General features: G+C 56.3%; 2 protein-coding genes across 2 annotated transcripts in view; both read right to left on the reverse strand.

Annotated features, from left to right (window-relative positions):
- CAPN5 (calpain 5) overlaps positions 1-20536 on the reverse strand; it is a 51539-nt gene that overhangs the window by 13406 nt on the left and 17597 nt on the right. Inside the window, exons 3-4 of the mRNA XM_087821644.1 lie at positions 14626-14757; positions 872-1080 (exon numbers count right to left, since the gene is read on the reverse strand). Of these exons, the coding sequence (XP_087677770.1) occupies positions 872-1080; positions 14626-14757 (341 nt within the window). The remainder of the gene's footprint in view (positions 1-871; positions 1081-14625; positions 14758-20536) is intronic.
- Positions 9284-9790, reverse strand: OMP (olfactory marker protein). The gene has a single exon (XM_016196390.2). The coding sequence runs from the start codon at positions 9773-9775 to the stop codon at positions 9284-9286; it is 492 nt and encodes a 163-aa protein (XP_016051876.2). The 5' UTR covers positions 9776-9790.

Raw genomic sequence — 20536 nt, forward strand, 5'->3', positions numbered from 1 at the left:
GTTTTCTATGGGCTTAAATAATTTTTTTAAAAAAATGTATTAATTTTAGAAAGAGAGGAAGGGACAGACAAACATCAATTTGTTGTACCTTGGCGTATCAGGACGACACTCGAACCAACCGAGCTACCCAGCTAGGGCCTCTAAGGATTGTTTTTAATGTTGGGAGTCCCCCCCCCCCCCCAAAACAGAGCCCAAGGAGACCAACAAATGGGTCCGAGAGGAGGAACCAGGCTCCCTCAGAGTTGGTGGCTGGTGTCTGACCCTCTGGCCCTCCTGCCCCGGACCTGCCCATCCTGCAGAGGCCTGGGCAGGTCACTCTCCCAACAGCTTAGCAAACCCTTGCTCTTGCCCATGCTGGGGACCCAGGGCCTGGCACAGAGCAGGGGGAAGTGGTCAGCAAAGACAGAATGAATAGATGCACGGTCATTCAGGTAGACAGGAGGCCAGTGAGCAGGGAAGGCTCCACAGCTGGCCCAGACTCAGAGATACCACATCCCCAATAAGGCCTCCAGTGAGGACTCAGCAGCTTGGATCTTTGGGAAAGAACCACTAACCTGAATGTGAGTGCTGGCTCTGCGCCTGGCTACCAGCAGGAAACTGTCCTGGGCCTCAGTCTTCTCAAGTATAAGTGGGAGTAACTATTCCTCCCTGTGTGGGTTAGTTGTGGGGGCTTGGCAAGCAGGTACCCAGAGGACCTTCAGTCCAGTCCCTCCCCACACACTCAGCATAGGCTCTGCTGGCCATGCCCTAGGTGCCTGGGCTCTGAGCACCAGCCCCTGATCATTGGTGCTGGGAGCCCTGGTTAAAGGAACACCCGTGCCCATCAGCAGTGCCACCCCAGCCTGGCCACCTGCCCACTGCCGGCACCTACTTGGCATAGGCCTTCTCCACCAGGGCACACCAGAACTCATTGCGAGAGTTGGAGTGGCAGTAGATGAGCTGGTTGTTGACCGTGGGCAGCCGGTCGTCGATGACCACGTCCACCCACTTCCCAAAGCGCCAGAAGTGGAAGTGGAAGATGCCCGCATAGGCATCAGGCTTCTCGGGGTCCCACTCCTGCTCCTTCCAGTTTGGGATGACCTGGATGTACGGGGACAGAATGGGGACACACTGAGGTTACATCTGGTTTCCTGAGGAAATAGGGGGACATGCTTCCAGGGAATCAAAATGGAAAACAAAACTGGGTTCTATTCCCATCTCTGCCATGAACAACGTAGGACTTGGGCAAATCCTTTTCATCTCTGAACCTGTTTCCCCATCTCTGCAGTAGCTGGAGCCTCCTAGTCTCCTTCCAGCTCGGTCATTCTAAGATCCTATGAGTTTCCCCCTTCCTTCCTCATGTCTCCATCTGTTTCCTCCCCCCTCAGAAATATATCCATCCCAATTCCTGCCGGGTGAATGGTGCCACAATCTCCCCCACCCCCAGCCTCAGACAAAAGTTGGCCTCCTCCTCTCCTCCATCTAATCAGGCCAATCCTAGTTCCTACATTCTGCTAAAATCTGTCTCCTCCTGTCCTTCCCCCGGCACCTCACTGGCCCAGTCCCCCATCTCCTGGCCCTGGGACACTGTAACAGCATCGGCAACCACATCTGCCTTCACACCCTACAGCAGCAGAGTGAACTTTCTGATCATCACCTCCCTGGAAATTGAGGTCCAGAAACCTAAGGTCCTCTGCCCTCCCCACCACCTCCCTCTCTACCCAACCCCCAAGCCCCACCCCTGCTCCCTGCTCCCTGCTCCAAGGTCTTTCTCCAGTTAGGAACTCTGCATTTGTTCTTCCTCCAACTGACTCTCACTTGTCCTTTAGGATCCACCCTCCTCCTCCAGGAAGCCCTCCTTGACTCTTCAGACTAGGTCAGGACCCTTGTCCATTAGTCTCATGGCCTCTGGTACTTCTCCTCTGAAATGCTTATTCCAGTTATAATTAAACAAGTGTGTGATGGTGTGAATAGCTCTGGTACTATCACTGGAACATCAGCTCTCTGAAGGTAGGGACACTTCAGTCTTGGTCACTGCTATTCCCCAGCACCTAGCCCAGAGCCTGGCCTGGAGGGTGCTTAATAAACACATGTTGACTGAACAAATAAATTCACAGGCATTACATGGGACTCTAATAACAATAATTATTCTGGAGCATCTTGGAAATGTCAGGTAGCAAGCCTGTGACATGGGTTATGTCAGTTTAATTGGCACAACAACCCCGTGAGTAGATTATTATTTTCCATCCTTACTTTACAGATGAAAAACATCAAGCCTCAGAGAGGGTAAGTAACTTGTCCAGGGTCACACAGCTAGAAAGTACACGCATGCTTTGTCAGTGAGGACTGCTCGTTGCCCAGCCCCATCCTGCCACCGAGGACCCAGATGAATCAGACATGGTCCCTGCCCTCGGGAGGCTCCCGGTCTGATGAGAGAGGCAGGCACACAGGGTACATTGGGGCCTTGGAGAGAAAGCAGTGGGGGGCCCGGCCCGGGGCCAGCAGCAGCTTCTGATCAGGTGTCCTGAGAGCTGGCAGTGAGTGTCCCTAACAGACAAGGACAAATAGTGGCAATGTGGGCAGCAGGAGGTGGGCAGGGAAGGGGGACCATCTGGCCTGCTAACCATGGGACCAGAGGGGTCAAGCACCATCAGGACCACGGGCAGCTCCTTCTAGAGGAAAACCACTCCCAGTATGGGGGGCAGACACACAGTCATCCAGGCTGGGGAGCCAGACATGTGTCAGGAGGCTGTAAACCCCAGGGCAGGGCTAGCCTAAGCACAGAGACTTCAGCCAAAAGCCATTCCCCAGCCCCCACGTTCATTAAAGATGTTTTTGTTTATACGCCTTGTACCATCAGCAAGGATGTTGGCAAAGAGAAATGTTCCCTAGTGGGACATTTGAGACCAAGAAAATGAAAATGCTAAGCACAGCGAGAGGCACCATGGTCACTGGCAGAGCCTGCAAGGTGCCAAGCCTGCAAGGTGCCAGGCCAGTGAGGTGCCAGGTCAGTGAGGTGCCAGGCGTGGGCCTGCTGTTGACTTTATTGCCCTGAACGTCACTGCTATCTTTTGGGACAATACTGCAGAAATCACTGGCAGAGGCCACCCAGGGGCACAGTGAGGGAGGCAGGATTCACACTCAGGGCTTCAGAGCTTGGCACAGTGTCTGGAACCCAGCAAGGGCTTGGTACTGGCTGGTCCCTTTCCCTCCTGCCTCCTTACCTCCCCTTCAAGTCATTCTGTGTCCTTTCTAAGTAAAAACTACCACACTGGCCTCTGTCCTGAACCCTAGCACTGTCTCCAGCTTTACTCTCAAGGCAGAAAGTTGTATCAAAAATGGGGCACATGCAGGGTGGGGTATCATCCTCACTACACAGATGGGAAGGCTGAGGTCCACAGAGGAGCAAGGAGCTACCCAAGGGCACAGAGTGGTGGTGAGTCCAAAGCTGAGAACACTGGCCTGGCCAGTAGAGCTCATCAGCTCCTCCGGCTCTGAAAGCCCTGGACTGCGTTGGAATGGGGGAGGAGGGAAGAAGAGGGGAGACAGGGGAGGGGAACTGAGGAGGGGGGAAGAAGAGCCCTCCCTAGGCGCTGGGAGGGCCTACTGGGGCAGTGGGAGGATCATTAGTAAAATGCAGGGCTTGGCTCGGAGTCCTCTGTGGTTCAAGAAGCATCTAATAAGTCTCCAGGGCCTAGAGATGCAGTCAGAGATCCCATGGGCCTCACTGCCCCCTCCTGCATCACAGCCATTGGACAGAGCAGGGGCAGGGCCTCAGGCCAGCCTTCCACCCCCCCCCACCCCCCCACCCCCCCCCCCCCCCGCCCTACTCCCCCAACGGCCCCAGCAACCCTGCCCCTCTGCTGCCTGCTGGGCTGTCAGGAAGGAGTACTCCGGGGCACACAACTCCCTTCCAAACATCAGGTTAAGGCGGAAATCAAGGAAGAAACCAAAGCCCCTGGGGCCACATCAAAGGATTCAGGACCAACTTGAAGAGGCTCCCACTGGCCAAAGACAGGCCAATGTGAGCAGCAGGAAGGATAACAACCCTGACGGATGAAACCATGTCAAACACACTCACATCTGTGAGATCATTATGATACACACACAGTTAGTCACTGCTGGAGGATGGCAGGGAATCAACTCATTTTTTTTTTAAACTGGAAAATGAGGGGAAAGAATGGAAGATTTATCCTGCCTTTTCTACACAAACTACCAGAGAGCAACCGATAGCAGATGAAGGGAGGTTTTTATGTGGAGATGAATTCCAGCTAAGAAATGAGAGTATTAGACTCCCACTATTTTGCAACCGCGGACGAATAATGGATTTATGAACTCATGGCTTATAACATTACAAAAAAGGGAGACAACCAGACATTACGTGCCTCCTGAGAGACCATCGCCTATGAAGCAGCTGTGCCAAATAAAATTTGTGCCTGAACCTTATCAAGCCTCTGGAGCTAAGTCCTAGCTTACAGGAAATACAGAGCACTGAGACCGTGTTAAATGACACCATGAAACCAAAGCCAGTAAAACCCAGATAGAGTAGTGCCCCCATCCTCGCAGGGTACGTTCCAAGACCCCCAGGGGATGTCTGAAACCGTGGATAGTACCACACAGACTGTTTTTTCCTATATGGACATACTTACGGTAAAGCTTCATTTATAAATCAGGCAAAGTAAGATATTAGCTTCGTAAGTTTATATTTAGTAAATATAAGCTATATTTTTCCTATATAATTTCTTTTCTATACGTGCATACCAGTGATAAAGCTCAACTTATAAATTAGGCGCAGTAAGAGACGAGCACTTGGATGCTGTGACAGTTGACTGCAGCTGCTAAGTGACTAACAGACGGGCAGCTTAGACAGACGGATACATTAGACAAAGGGATGGTTCACGTCCAAGGGGGGATGGATCAGGACTGCACAAGAACTTACACTACTCAGAATGCACAATTTAAAACTGACGAACTATTTCTTTCTGGAATTTTCCATTTAATATTTTCGGACCACGGTTGCCCCTGGGTAACAGAAATTGCAGAAAGTAAAACCACAGAGAAGAGGGGATTACTGCAGTGGGAAATTGCACAGGACAGCGGTTCCTTCAGCAAATAAATTGCAAGGAAAACATTAAAAGATGAGTGGAAGCAACCAATTGCAGTTACAGACCTTGGTTCGGGTCTCATTCAAACAAACTGTAAAGCATACACATTGCTGGCCAAATTGTAAACCAGAACATTTACCGGGTATTTGAGGATATTAGAAAAATAGTGTAAAATTATTTTAGTTGTGTTACAGTTAGTTTTTTGTTTTGTTTTGAACAAGTCTTTATCATTCAGAAATGCATCCAGAGATATAATATGTTGCCTGGGGAGAGGGGGTGGAGAGGAACGGAGATGGGCCACCGTTGTTGAAGTGGAGAGATGGATACAGGCAGCTTATTAGCCCATCTCTCTTCTTGTGTTGTCTACAGTTGAAATGCCCCATCACCAGGGACACCAGCTCCCTGGCAGGGCATTCAAAGCCCTGTGGGGCGGCTGTGCTGACTCTCTCAGCCTCACCCCTGAGCACTGCCTCCCTCGGGCCCACAGAATCCACACCCTGTGAGGCATTAGGCCACCTCAGTTATGCATGTGTGGTACCCACCCTGTTCTTTGTCCCTCAGGGGATCCTGAGCCACAGCTTTCAGGGGCCTCCTGACCTCACACTCCCCTTGGAAACCCCCTCCTCCAGCTCTTTCTCTGCTCACTGAGGGTAGCTTCTGGAGGGCAGGGTCGTGTCTCACTCATGCCCAGATCCCCAGCACCCAGCACAGGGCCTGGTCAGCTCCAGGTGTTTCTGAGAGGACAATCCCCAAGCGTAGGCTTCCATGAGGCCCTGGCTGTACACACTAGTGGACACCACATCACCAGACACAGTGCATGGCAGGCACTTAAGTTTTGACCAGACCACTATTCTCATGTCTTTATCTACCTACCCTTCCTCCAGGGTTGCGAGAACTAAGGTGGATCATGGCCTAGGAGGTGCTGCATAAACTGTGGAGGGCTGTGCACACGTGAAGGGTCATCCCCGTTGGTGTATGGAGTGTGTGGTGCACTCACACAATTCATAAACTTCACGGTGGGGAGGGAGCTGAGGTACCCAGTCAACCTCCCTCCCAAAGGAGAAAGGGAAACCTCCACAACAGCCCCCTGTGCCGATGGGGAAAGCGAGGCCTGAGGCACCAAGGCACTTACACGGGCTGACCAGGCAGCAAGGTAAAAACTGTGTGGGATTTGGAGCCCCCCCTCACACCCAGGGGACCCCATAGCTGTCATTCTCGGCAGAATCACTCAGAAGCTTCTGGACCCCACTAATGGGTGCATCACAGTGCCCCCTTGCAGTCCCCGGCATCTGGAGCACTCTCAGGATTTTCCCTGGGGACTCCCACCTGGACCCAAGTGGCTGGGCTCAAATCCTGCTGGGGCATGGGGCTGACCGGGACTCTCCCAGGTGTGTGGCAGAGCTCTGGGGAGGGCTCTGCGGTGGAGAATAGGATGTGAGGCCTGGCTGGGGGAGCATTCTGAAGCAGGGGTTGCTCCCAAGCAAAACTCCAAGTCTAGACTCTGAAGCAGGGTCTGACCTTGGCATCTGGGGAAAAGCTAGCTTCCTCCCAAGATTGGGCCCTCAGGTAGGGTGGAGGCATTGCCTCTGACCATCCCAGGGAGCCAGTGTCATGGACTCAAAGGTCCACAGACCCAGAGCCTGGTCCATACACACCCTCTGGTCCCTCCACACCTTTTGTGATTTGGGGCAGGCTGCTTCCTCCTTTGGGCCTCTGTCTCTGTCCAAAAAGTGAGCGAGCTAGAGATGGCAAGGGGCCAGAGCTCTGAGGAAGGGTCCAGTGGGACACTAAGGTGATGTGGCAATAAATGTCTTATCTAGTGAGCAGGACAGGGTGGAAAAAACTTCACAGGAGCAGGTTGTTCTCTTGAGAGTCTGAGGTTGGGCAGAAGTCAGGAGCTGCCTGATGAAACCTGGGCACAGGCTTGACCTCACCCCACCCCTTAGCTACACCCCTGTCCCTCTGCATCCACCTAGCCACCTTGCAAGGTTGGGCAGGCTTGGTGTATCCCTACCCATCCCCTCTGGGCCCCACCTACCAAGGACCAGATGGTGCCTCCCTATGGCCTCAGCAGGGCTCTGCATGTCCCCGACAGAGGCTGGTATGGGGGCCACTGGAGAAAATACTGTCAGGGGCATTGGTTCTGGATGAATGTCAGGAGACCTGGTTCTAAACTCCTGCCAGCTGTCTGGCCTTGGGCCAGTCACCTGACCACTCTGGGCCTCATCCCAGACGGCAGTAGGAGGGGGAAGCGAGAGTGTGGGGGAAAAGCATGGAGAGGGGTGCTCTGGGCTGTGAGGGGTGGAGCTAAGTCAGAGCTTCTGAAGGGGAGGGGGTGGCTCACGGCAAGAGACTGCACACCACTGAGGCAGGGGCTCATCGGCTTTATTGGGGCCACACGGTGGGCACAGTGGAGGGACTCACAGAGCAGGTATGGTTGGGCAGGGTGGGTACAGGCAGTCTGTCTACACAAGAGGGTCCCCAGAGCTGCAGGGACAGGGCAAGCAAAGAGGCAGAGGGCAGGGCCAATAGTGGAGAAGCAAGGCAGGCAGTGCCAAGACTTTAAGCACATCCCGGAACAGGCGGGAGCTGAGGGTTCCATAGCCCACACCACAGCCAACCTCCCACCCGAAGAATCCAGACTCCCACACCCGCTCCTGCTCGCATGCCTCCAAAGTGGGGGCCTGCCCTCCCAGCAGCCACGGCCGGTGGGGATGGCTCTGACCTTCCATCTCTCAGTGCATCTGTTCCCAGGGCACTGAGGCCCTCCGACAGCTCTGCTTCATGAAGGAAATGTCATGGGCATGTCCCTGACAAAAACAAAAACTAGAGCTGGCCTTGATGCAAGGTGTTGGGGGCACTTCCTGAGGTGCCCTCAGCTGATGCCAGGCAGGTCAGGCCCCTCCTTCAAAGGGGGCTCACTGGGCCAGTGCAGTGTGGATCAGCGTGAGGCTTGGGGAGCAGAGCTGAATCTGCTGATAATTATGTCTCAGTTTCCATCTGTTTGGTGGATTGTGCCCAGTGACTTCTGAGGCCAGTGTCCTCCCATCACAGCACACTGCCACCTCCACCCACCTCTGACCATCAGCCATCACACTGCCTTAGCAGGCCACCCCACCCCTCAGCTCCACTAAAGATGCCAGAGATGCCACACAGGTGGAACACTTGCATTCTCTGACCAGTGAGCTAGTAAAGCTGATGTCCCAGCAGGGGAAACCTGAGGCCCCAGAGAACCTACCGTCCCAGCTCCAGGGCTCTGGACCCCTCTACCCAGCTCCCCCAGGCAGAGGGAAACCCCTATACTATACTGTTCCCACTTCAGTGTGTGAACCTCAGAGCCTCCCAACTCAGGAAGATCCCTCCCCAAGGTCATCCTGACCAAGCCCTGCTAAGCGCCAGTCATGAACCAGCTGGGCAATTATATAATAGATCATCTAAAATCAGATTTGTCTGCAGGGCAGGCATAGACTCTAGAATAAATCCATATGAATATAACACGCTCTCGCTCAATATATATGTATATGTATAGACACACCTCTATGTGACTTTTTTATGCTTTCCTTCACTTCTCCCCTCCTGAAGTCATTCTCAGAAGAGCAAGAGTTGGCCTGCAGAGCCTCCAGAAGCCAGCCACTCCTCACTGCCCAAACCAATGCCCGCAGCCACCCTGCCCAATGTCCTGAGTGCCCTGAGGCATTGCGGGAGCACGGCCCAGGCCAGGAGCAGCGCCTTCCTGCACATGGCCGGATGGGCTGCAGGTGCCTGTCCGATGGGGCTGCTCTGCCGTCTCCATGTCCCCATCTCCAGGGGAAGCCCGATGGCTGGTTCTTTGGCTCTCTCTCTGTGTCTGTGTCTCTCTTGGTCCCCCGCAGTCTCTCCCAGCAATGAGGCACAAAGAAGGCAGACGCCACGGGCCCGCCCTCCTCCCGCACTGGCTGCAGCCTGGCCTCCGTCGTCTACAGTAGAAGCACCAGCAGCCGCTTCAGCTCCTAGGCTACGGGGACTCTGCGTGTTCCTCCCTGAGCAGGAGCGCCGGCAGCAGGGAAAAGGGAGGAGGGAGGACACGGGCTTGGGGTCCTGGCCAAGCTGAGTACATGCCAGCAACTAGGAAAATGTCCCCAAATACACAGCTAGGGGGAGGAGGCCGGGGAGGGGACAGGGCAGGGGGGCGGGGGGGGGGCCAGCAGTGAGCAGCCGCCTCAGAGCTGGTTGAAGACCACAGAGGCCTGGAGGTTGGCGGGCTCCACGCCCTCGCCCAAGGTGACGAGGAAGTACATGACCTTGCGGATCTTGGCCAAGTCCGACAGGCGCTCCCCAAACTCCAGGGCGTCGGCCTCGTTCCAATCCATGGCATCCGAGTCCTCCTTGCGCCAGAAGATGGCAGCGGGCTCCAGCAGCTGGCGCGTCATGAGGTTGGTGAGGTCGGGCGTCCAGTTCTGGGAGGTGCCCGTGATGGTCACCTTGCCCGGTTTGTCCAGCACGACGTCCCAGCGCTCGAACTGCAGCTTCTGCTGCCGCGTGAAGTCGAGGCGGTACACGGACTCGGCGGGCCGCAGCAGCTTCTCGCCGTCCTGGCGCTTCTCCCCGCGCTGCCGCAGGCCCTCGGCGCGCAGCCGCAGCTGCCTGGTCAGGGCCTGGTCCAGGACCAGCGGCATGCTGAGCTGCGGCTGCTTCGCCCCCTCCTCTGCCATGCCGGTGCTGCGCGCCCTGCCGCCGCCCAGGAGCCGAGGCAAAAGGCCACCAAAGAGGGGCCCCGTCTACCGGCCCACCTCCCCTCCTCCCCTCCTCTCTAGGCCACTGGCCCTTCCCAGCTCCAACCAGTCCTCAAAACGGGGTGTGTAGGAGGGTGGGAGTCCCCAAATGCCTCCTCTCCGCTCCTCGCAGAAGCGGTAATAGAGGCACTGCAGGCAGGCAGGCAGGAGGGTGACGGGCTCCTCGGGGACCAGATCGCTGATGTCAACTGCTGTGGCAACTACCCTGACTACCACAGACGGGCTGGGAGCCGGCTTGTTTGTGACGAAGGGAGCACTGAATCAGGGCAGGGAGACGGGGAGGGAGGTGGGGAGCAGGTGCTCACTGGAGGCATGCAAGAAGGGCCTAGAAGACCCCCTGGCAGGATCAAAGGACCTGCTGATTTGAGATCTGGAGTCACGGGAGCCAAACCCAGGAACCGTCCGTGACTCAGCATAGCTCGAACCCCTCCACACCCGATCACCAAGGCCTGTCAATTCTGCCTCCCAGATACCCACTGCCAGGGCCCCAGCCCAGCCACCATCGTCTCTCACCGAGACCCGTGTTCTCAAACTTTAGTGAGCATCAGGACCACCGGCAGGACCTGAAACACGGACTGCTGGGCCCCACCCCCTAGAGTCTTGATTTAACAGATCTCTGATGAGGCCTGGGAATTTGCATTTCTCCCAGGTGCTGCTGCTGCTGGTCCAGGCGCTGTGCTTGGAGAACCACTGACTTGGATGATTCTTGTCTGCGGGCCCAGCCTCAACCCTGCACCACATGGCAGCCACATGCCCAGGTTTCTCTCCTGCTAAAATCTCACCTCTTATTCCACCTGTATTGATCCTCAATTTCCCCCAGGAGGCTTGAGGGAGAGGAAGAATTTGACAAACACCTATATCCCCAGTACCTGAGGTGGAACCAAGAGCTTAGCTATTACATGTGGGCAAATGGCTGCCATGGGAACAGGAGTTTAAGGCAGTTGATGGTGAAGGATGACGGAGATATTTCAAGAACTGAGGCGGGGGGATGAGGGCAGGGTGTCAGCACCCGAGCATAGTAACCCCTGGGACATAGCAGTAGAATGGATGGATGGGGTAGAAAGGCTGGGAAACTGGAGGTACCAAGGTCTTGGTGTCTGGGTGGGAGGCCATGGTAGCTGATTGGCAGGGGATGGCAATAAGGTGGGCTGGGCTGGGGGGAGGGCAAGTGGCATGAGCCCATAGGGGTTTATATGGGGAGCGTATGGCCTGGAGGCAGCACTGAGGGCAGAGAATGCCCACCCTTCCTAAACCTGCAGGACATGGGGGGAGGTGTTCAGCTTCTACTGATGGGAATCCAGGGGCACATGACCCTAGGGAGAGCCTGGCCTCGGCCTGGGCAGAGGGTTACTGACTTGCAGGAGGAGTCTGAGGTGGAAGCTGTCACCAGGACTCAGACCTCACAGACAGACAGGGAAGGAGGGAGAGGCCAGTGAGAACCAGGGAAGCAGAGGAGGGAAGGCAGGGGAGGCTGGAGGGTGCAGGTGGGGCTGGGCCCACTGAGGCCCACAGACCTCTGCTCAGCCACTAGGTGCCTTGAGAGGACCCACCAAAGGCTGGAATGACAGAGAGGAGAAAAGGAGCTACAAACTTGAGTACGTGATTGCAAAAGTGTGTATTTAGAAACAAAACAGATAAACACTTCTTAAACACCAAACAGAAAAAAGACTAGAAAGAAAATACTGAAACCCTTGACACTAGTTGTTTCTGGGTAAAGAACATCTTCAGTAACTGTACTTTTTCAAATCTTCTGTCCCCAGTGCCTAGAATGGTGCTGGGGCATAGCTGGTGCTCAATTAATGTGTGTCGAATGACCTGCTAAAGGGCATGAACTGCTCATACAATAGGGGCAGAGGTGGAATGGGAAACATTTAAATGTAACCAAAAGACATCCTGGCCCTGCCACCAGGTGCTCTGCCCTAGGACTGCCGGGCCCCCACACTTACTCTCAGACATCCAGGCATCCCACTAGGACTCTGCTGTTACTTCTGCTTCCTATGGCCAGGGGCACAGCTGACTCCTCCTAGGCCCGTGCACCCCATGGCTCAGAGCAGGGATCAGGCCTGCCCTCACCCCCCGAGGCTTCACAGGGCTCTGAGGGAGGTGAACTTCCCCAGCTTGGATCAGGCCAGGCCTGATGGCACATGCCGCACCCCAATGTCACATCCTGATTTCTGGACCCCCTGACGTCCATGCCCTGCTTCAGGGAATGTGTGGTCAACTTGGGGAGAACATAATGCCCCCTCAAGGAATCCCATAGTGGGGGAGGCCCGCTGCCAAGTGGTGTCTGGCAGAACAGAGAAATAGGCGAGAGCCCAGAGGAGGGACAGGGAAGGGGGTTTAATGGGTTCAAATTGCCCCTTATGCCAAGGACTTGCCCCTCCCCTTCCCCTCGGCTCCTTTAATTTTCAACCCTGTGGACTGGAAAGGTCAGGTTTACACTGAGACCAAGAGAAGGAACATGACCTGCCCAAAGTCACATGGCTAGCAAGGGACCCAGGTCTGGCTCGCTTCCAATCATCCGCCCCAGGCTTCATTAAGAACTGAGGTAACAGACTGGCTTCCTGGAGAAGGGCACATGTGTCGAGGGTGTGATATGCCCACATCTGAGGCTCAGCATCCCCAGAGTGAGGTGGGTGGGGGAAGCATGGGTGCAGGTCAGGCTGAGCAGCCCCCTCCCCATTCCACGGAGAAAACAGGGTAGAGCAGGGGAGGCCCCAGAAGGCCACAGGCCCAGAGGTGAGGGGTGACAACAAACAGGGCCCAGCAGCGGGGACGGGAAGGGAGGTAAGGCACAGTAATGAGCTCCCCAGGGCCTCATCTCTCCTCCCAGGACCCAGGGGCTGTCACCACAACAGCACCTGGAGGCACAGTGCAATTACTCCAGAGCACCCCACCCTGCCGCAGCCCCCTGAGGACACGAGATCTTGGAGCTCAGCCTCCTGGCCCTCGGAGCCTCCAGCCAGGCCAGGTGCCCCAGCATCTGCAGGAGGAACCTCCAGCCCAGAGAAAAACACAGGCCTGCCACGGTCACACAACGTCAATGGCAGGCGTGTCCTGTAGGTTCTGGGCCTCTTTATCCACTCTCCAGATGAGCAGCTGCACCAGGGCCCAAGGCAGGAGCAAGCTGCGGCTCTTCTCTACAAATGACCAGACAGCCCACTCCCCAGGAGGGGACACAGCAGGTCAGGCTCCATCCCCCCGAAGGCCCCAGGATGCCTATGCGGCAAGGTCAGCTGTGGCGCTGCTGGCCAGTAGCTGGGTGGGAAATTACAGGGCAGGGTGTGAGGTGTGAGGCCAGCACTATAGGATTCCAGTGGGCCACCTCCACCCCCAGACTGTCCTGACCGAGCTGAGGGTGGGACTCAGAGGCAGGGGGACCTGGTTCTGGGCTCAGAAAAGGTGGTTGGAGCCCCGAGGACAGCCCTACACCCAGGGAACAGTGCCAGGGCCCAACCCTCTCTGGACTTTGAGGCCCGTGAGTACAACGATCCCCCATGTGGCTCTCTGAGGCCCCCTACCTCCAACACCCCAAGAGCACCCATTCTGCGGGCCCTACAGCTCACAGCTACCCTATTCCCACAGGACCAGCAGGGGCCAGGCCCCGGGGATACCCACCCTGGTGTGGCTTTGAGAAGTCACACTCCATTCAGAAGACATGACAGCAGGGCCCCACCATAGTCCCAGCCTCAGCTGAATGCACAGCTCCCTCTGATGGCTGAGGGACGTCTTAGAAGGTGAGAACAAACTCACTCTGCTCCTCGTGTCCCACTTACATAAGAATACCCACAGAGTCTATGAATATTAATTACCATAACACCAGTAACGCAGCCACCATTCACAGAGCACTGACTAAGGCCCTCTAAGTACAGTTTCATCCACACAACTCCCTGAGAGGGAGCTACCTGATACCTTGATTTTTCAGCTGAGGATATTTATAAAGCTACTAAATGGTGAGCCTGAGGCTTGCACCTGAATGGTAAGACTGAGACACCCAGTGCTCTTAAGCCCCACTGCTCGCCCTACAGGAAGAGCAGAAAGGCAGGGATGAGAAAGAGGAATGACTTGTATTTGCTGGCATGGGAACCCAGGGTGCAATCCCCGTTAATAATTCTTAAGAGAGCACAAGTTCCCCCTCCACTCCAGCCCCTCTGCCTCCCCGGGAGAGGAGCCCGGTGTCTGATTGAGGGGCTGCACTGCCAACTGTTGCCACAAGAGGGCGAAGTGTCGGGACCGGTGCCCATTCTTTCCCCCCAAACCCTTTGATGCTGGTTCAGAACATCAGCAGCTTGGAACCAAGAATCGTAGATCACTCTCACTGAACAAGTAAGCAAATTAAGGCCCAGAGAAGAACAAGGACTGGCCATGTCACACAGCAGGTGCTGGCAGGGGTTTCCTGAGCCCCAGCTAGTGGTCTCTCCACGCTGCAAGTGATTCAGGCAGCTTCCACGTTTCTCAAGTACAGATTTTGCCAAGTGGCTCCAGGGACACTGTGGGCCCCCACAGTGGGGAGGAAACATGTCAGAATCCCTGTGGGAGCTGCACAGATTCCCAGCTGCTGCCTCAGGGGCCTCAGGGACCTCAGACCGGCAGGTGAGGGGAAGGTGATTCTAAAGCTCAGCCGATGCTGGAGAGCCCCGGTGTCACCCCGCCCCATCCCCTCCCCGGGCTTCCATAAAGCCTCACCTGCATGTTCAGGCTGCACCTACCCCTGAGGGCAGTCTCTCACTAAGACTCCCCAGCAACCCCCGCTGCACCCTGGTGCTCACCTTTTGCCACAGCGACTCTCGGGAGGCGAGCGATGAGCAGGCTGCCACAAACCAGCAGTTGCCCACCTGGCCCTGGTGCAGGTCGTGGGAGCTAATGCCGTCCACAAAGAGGCGGGGGTCCTCGCAGATGTCCTGCAGAGAAGCCGAGAGGAGACCTCACCGTCAGAGCAGAGATTCACCTGTCTCCCCTTGCAGACTGGGGGCCAGGCGGCTTCCCCAGACCAGCTTCCCCCAGGTGCTGCCTGGACGGCCCTTCTCCCTTCCCCTGGCTGAAGAGCTCTGCTCTCTGCTAAAGGTTCTGCAATGAACAAATACCGTGGAAGGACTTCAGGGGGCTGGACCCTGAGCTACCACCTTTCTCCTGCCCTGTGCCTCCCCTGGCCAGCACGTCCTTCTCCAGCACCAGCAGCCCTCAGGTGCCCACAGTCATTAAGCCGGGTGAGGGCACATGGGGAAACACACATGAAAAGTACATGTGATGAGTGCAGAGGGCGGGAGAAGTGGTGAGCTGATGCACCACGTATGGGCACATCCTCAGACTGTTTCATCTGACCCTCACTCTGCCAGGGAGTGTGACACTGTCATTCCATTTTATAGATGAGGAATGAAGGTTCAGAGAGGGGCAGTGACTTGCCAAGGGCATACAGCAAGCAAATGCCAAACAGAGCTGAAGAGACACCCACAGAACTCCCAGAGTGCCCACCCCAGGCCTGACTTCCTCTCCCATCAGCATCTTCACCTCCACAGAGCTCTAAGGGGGTGTGTGGCTACTGTTGGGGGGTTGGGGGAGGTAAACACTAAGACATACCTTCCCAGTGCCACGCATCCTGCTGGCATTATGATCAATCCTCACCATGGTTCTCAGAGGTGGGTGGGCACTGTGTCCATTTTACAGATGAACAAACTGAGGCCCAGGGAGGTGGAATAACAGGCCACCACATGGGCCTGCTTCCACTTCAGCCTGCCCCCACTTCAGCAGGTGCTCCCAAGCTAGTTTAACCACAACAGGACTACTGAGTTCCTACCAAAGACAGCCAGCAGAGGGTTCCAGAGTCAGGAAGTCAGAATTCAAATTCCTGCTCCCCACTTACTATTGGCTGTGCAACTTTGAGCCTCTCTGAGCCTCTGTTTCCTCCCCTGTGCAAAGGAGGTTATTCTCCCTGCAGGGCTGTGTAAGGATTCCACAGGTCATGGAGGCACAGCACTTGCAGGGGAAAATGGGGCAAAGGGCTATCCCTTCTCACTAAGGTGTCTGGGACCCCTGTCGCCACCTCTGCCTGGGAAAACCAGTGTTTTGGAGGGCCAGATTGAGGGCCATAACTCCCCTGAGGATATGAGTGGCTCCAGATGGGACTTCAGAGTGATAAGTTCAGGGCCAAGCTGCAAGGAGACTTCCCCACATCACAGACGGCAGGAATATTGCCCCAGGTCACAGAACCCCAGCAAGGCAGCTATCTGGAAGTCTTTCTTCCCTCCCCGCTGTCCTCCTTATCTCCCAGCCCAGCACTCTGAGCCAGAGACAGCCATGACTTAGCACCTGCCTCCCTGGGGTCCAGAAGGACCAGCAGGACAGGGATGGATGGGGGTTTCATATCTGGAGGACCAAAGCCACAGCCCACCACAGGAAGAGACAGCTGCAGCCTGGATCACCAGGGTCTGCAGCAGAGGTGACCTCCAAGGCGCTCCTCCTTGTCAGGTCCTCCCAGCCAGGGCCCTGGACAGAAACATGACTGCCTATTCCACAGAGGAGGACACTGAGGCCCAGGAGGAGACAAATGACACCCAAGCTCACGAGTCAAGTATGGGGACCGATGGGACAGAGCCCAGGTCTGCTGGGCTCTCCACCCAGAGCTCTCCTCCCCACAGAGCAGCAACTGTCTCAGCTTGGTCCTGCCACGCCAGAGCAGGGCTGACTCCAGACATTTCTGCAGCTCCAGGGAGAGAGAGGGGGAGAGAGAGACTGAGCTCAGGAGTCAGGAGGCCCGGGTTCCAGGCCCAGCATTGCCCCCACTTGCTGTAGCAAAAAAGAGACCCGGGGCAAATCCACAAGCCTGGGAGGGAGCAGAGAAGAGGTGGACGTCTGAGCATGTTCTCACTGCCAAGAGAGGTTCGGGTTCGCCATCTCCAACCTAGAGAAACCACTTGAGGATGGCAGCACCTGGAGTCTGTCCCAGAGCTCAGAAGCCATCTTGGGGCACCCTAAATGGAACAATCACAGAAAGAGCCCACAATGACTGGAAACCTGCAGTGTCCCCCACACTGTGCAAAATGACCCTGAGAGAGGGGTCCTGTGCATCCCCACTTCACAGATAAGGAAAGAAAGGCACAGAGAGGTTAAGTCACTTATTCAGGGCCACACAGGAAGAAGTGAACTGAGATTCAAACTAAGGCAGTCAGCTCCAGAGCCTCCAGGTGGGCTAAGATTTATGGGTGACAAAGCCACCCTTCCTTCCCTCGTCCCCCTGTACCTGTTCTTAGCCCAGCTTTGGGGGTCTCACTGTATAATAATGAGACCAAGGGGTCAGGGGGAACCCAGACCCTCACCCTCACCACCACAGGGTCAGGCTTCTCAAGGCCATCGTCTGTCTTTCCACCTGTCCTGGGCCATCAGCTAGGCACAGAGTACAGAGCTGGACAGAGAGGTTCCCAGCCCACAGGCAGGGCCCTTGAAGAGGAAACCAGCTCTCACCCTCCATGTGAGCACAGCTGACAGCAGAACCCAGAGAGATCAGGGGAGGCTGCCTGGAGGAGGTAACCCCAGCAGACCAGGCATGGAAAGCATGGTGGGCAGGGAGGCTCTGGAGGGGAACAGGGATTCCAAATGCCCCCAAGACACAATAGTGCCACAGTCTCAAGACAGCTCCCACTTTGTCACCATCCTCCCCAGGCTCCTGGCCATCTGTGTTCCTTTCCATCACTGGGTCGCAGGCAGGAGCCCTAGGAGGGAGGACAGAGTGCCCTGCAGGACTGGACTGGACAGGCACGTGCTGTGAGCCCTGGGCCAGGCCATCCCCAACCCCTCTTGGGGCACAGCCTTCTGCACCTGCGGCCCCTCCCAGCCCCTCCCAACATGTTAGACCAGTTCCACCAACACAGGTCACTGCTGAGTAACCACCTCCCTCAGCGGCATAACAAGAACTTCAGGTTCCAGGCCCGGTGTACACATAGGAATGCAGCAGACAGCGGATCCAGGGTATCTTCCCCCTTCCTCCCTCTCCCCCTCTTCAACCATTCACCTCACCCCAGTCACCTCCCCTCTAGAATCTCAGCTCACAGCAGAAATTGACCAGACAAGTGGGCAAGAGGCCGAGGAAGGAAGCAGGACCTCCGCCTAGGACAGGAAACCAGGGCAGTGCTCTCAGGGGTTACAGCCTGCCCTCCCCCAACTCCTGCAACAGACTGGCCTCCCACCCCCTGCTCCCCACGGCAGTCCCATGAGAGTATCATATCCCATGAAGGGGATCATTCCTGGGCAGGGCAGGGCCCCAGGTGGCTGGCCTTGCTGCAAACCACCTGTTTCATGGCATAAAGGGGCTATTGTTCAGCACAGCCAGGAGGGGGCCTCCTCCAGGTGCTGGTATGATGAGCATGAGGCTGGGGACCAGCAGGTCACCTTGGGAGAATTCTGGGAGGTTCCAAAACTAACATCTGTTAGTAGAACCCCCACTGGTTCCCTTCTTGGTCCCACCAACGGAACTGCAGGCTTACCTCCAGAGACAGGGGAAGCAGAGTGCTGGATAGAGGCTGGGGGCTCTCTGCCTCCTCAGGGATGAGAAGGGGCCCCTACTAAAGGCTCTGGGCCTGAGAGAGAAGGAAGCGCACCCCCCTTTACACGGGGATTCCCTGAGTCACAAGCCTTGCTGACATCCCCCCTTTTATCTCCCTGGCCTGGCTGGTGGGGAGGCCAGCAGATGTTTACTGAACTGGAAGGAACAAAGAAACAATGAATCTGGGGGAGGAGGAGGGAGAGGGGGAGGATGCCCTGGCTGGTGCCATGGTGGGGATGCCCGGGATGGGGACTGAGAAGCACTAGGCCTGGCCCCACCTGCAGAGCCCATTAGAGATGGGACTTTCCAGGCAGGGCCAGCTCTGGGTCCCCAACAAAGGGTTGGCAGGTGGGTGAGAGAGGGGAGCCAGTTTGTCATCTATCTGCCATGTATCTGACACCACAGATGCCTCAAGTCATTGCAACCTCCAGAAATCATGACCATGAGAATTATTCTCTCCATTTACAATGAGGGAACTGAGGCCCAGGGAGGGGAAGTGACTTGCTCAAGGTCCCACCTCCTGAAAACCAGCCATTTCATTCCATTTGGGAAGAAAGGCAGAGGGAGGCTGGCAGGCAGGGAGGCTGAACAAGGAGCTCCCCAGGAACACAGAGGCTGCGATACCCACGACCTACAGAGAAGGAGCTGGAGATGGGTGGGAGTGAGGAAGGGTGTCCCTGGGCTGTTGAGAAAGTTGGCTGTTTGTAAACAGTCAGGCCGCAGGATCCAGGAAGTGGGATTCCACAGAAATACAGCAGCCGCAGTGCAAGTTCCATCTCGCTGGCCAAGGGCCAGGTGGCCAGGAGTTAATGGTCACCCTGCTTGGCCAGTCTCAGGCCACCTGCCAAAGGCAAGCCTGGCCTAACTTCCTGTTCCACCAACCCTCCAACCTGTCAGTGGCATGAGGGCCTGCCCCGCACACTGGCACTGCCACCACCCCGCAGGCACTGCTGACAAGGACCGTCCATCACACCCTGGCCCACATGGTCTCCCCTCCTCCACACCACTCGGCCATGCCTGGCCCTGAGTTGCATCCCCAACCCGGAGGGGAGCTGATCCCCCACCGCCGTCCCTGTGCCCCCCGCTCAGACATCTCCCTCTCAACACCAACCACCACATGCCGTGTGTCACCAGCCTGCACATCCAGGACAGGGGCAGCTCTGCTCCTTCTCTTTCAGTGTCTGGAAAGCACCAGGCACCAAGAGCAGGGAGGAAGGCAGTGAAAGAGAAGGCAGTGTGGCAGGGAAGGAAAGAGGCCCAGAGAGGGCAGATGACTCTGCTGGGGTCGCACAGCAGGGGGATGCTGAGCCCACCCGCCTGGCATTTCCTCCTCGCAGGGCACCAAACCCACACTCCCCAACCAGGCCTCACCAGCCTCCTTCACAGCCATAGACCTAAACCGTCTGGGTGACGGCAGAAGGGCAGCAAAGGGGTGGAGTGAGAGGAAGGCAGAGAGCTCGAGTGTCTCCCCCTCCTCCTTCCACCCAAGGCCTCACAAAGGCCCTTTGAGGCTAGCTAGCCTCCTTCCCTATCGCCAGACAAAGGAGAGAGAAAGGCGTGGGAGAGTGGGGTGGCCCAAGAGGCAGGAATCATGTGGCCAAGTCAGGAGGCTGCTGGGAGTTCTGGAGAGCCAAGGCAGGGCCCAGCGATTCTAGTATGGCTCCTGGGGCTGAAGTCAAAGGCAGCAGGGACCCTTTATCTGCTGTCAGGGAGCTGGGTTCCTGCCCAGCTCTGCTGCTGGCTAGCTGGGCAATCTGGGCATCCACCTTCCCCTCTCAGCCTCAGTTTCTTTTCCTTACTCAGTCCAAGGAAATACACAGGATGTTTTGAGTTAGCACGGACTGGGGATCGTAGTGTAGGAGAGGAATATGAAAACTAAATCTTTTTTCCAAAATGTCCAGGTGCTCAGAGTGAACTTTCTAATGTTAATCTGATCTGCACACCCTGCTGAAAGCCTCACCTTCGATGGCCCACCACCTCAGAACACACCAGCCCTATGGACCCGCGGGACCCCAGCCTCCGCTTCCCTTCTCTCCCCTCCACAAGCCATGCCCCAGTGGCACTGCAACGTCCCAAACATGCTGGAGGGCTTCACGCCTCCAAGTCTTCTTCACACTGTGCTTTCTGCCTGCACAGCCCTTCCT

The sequence above is a fragment of the Miniopterus natalensis genome, chromosome 11 (assembly GCF_054644295.1).
Source record: "Miniopterus natalensis isolate mMinNat1 chromosome 11, mMinNat1.hap1, whole genome shotgun sequence".
Classification (NCBI taxonomy): Eukaryota; Metazoa; Chordata; class Mammalia; order Chiroptera; family Miniopteridae; genus Miniopterus; species Miniopterus natalensis.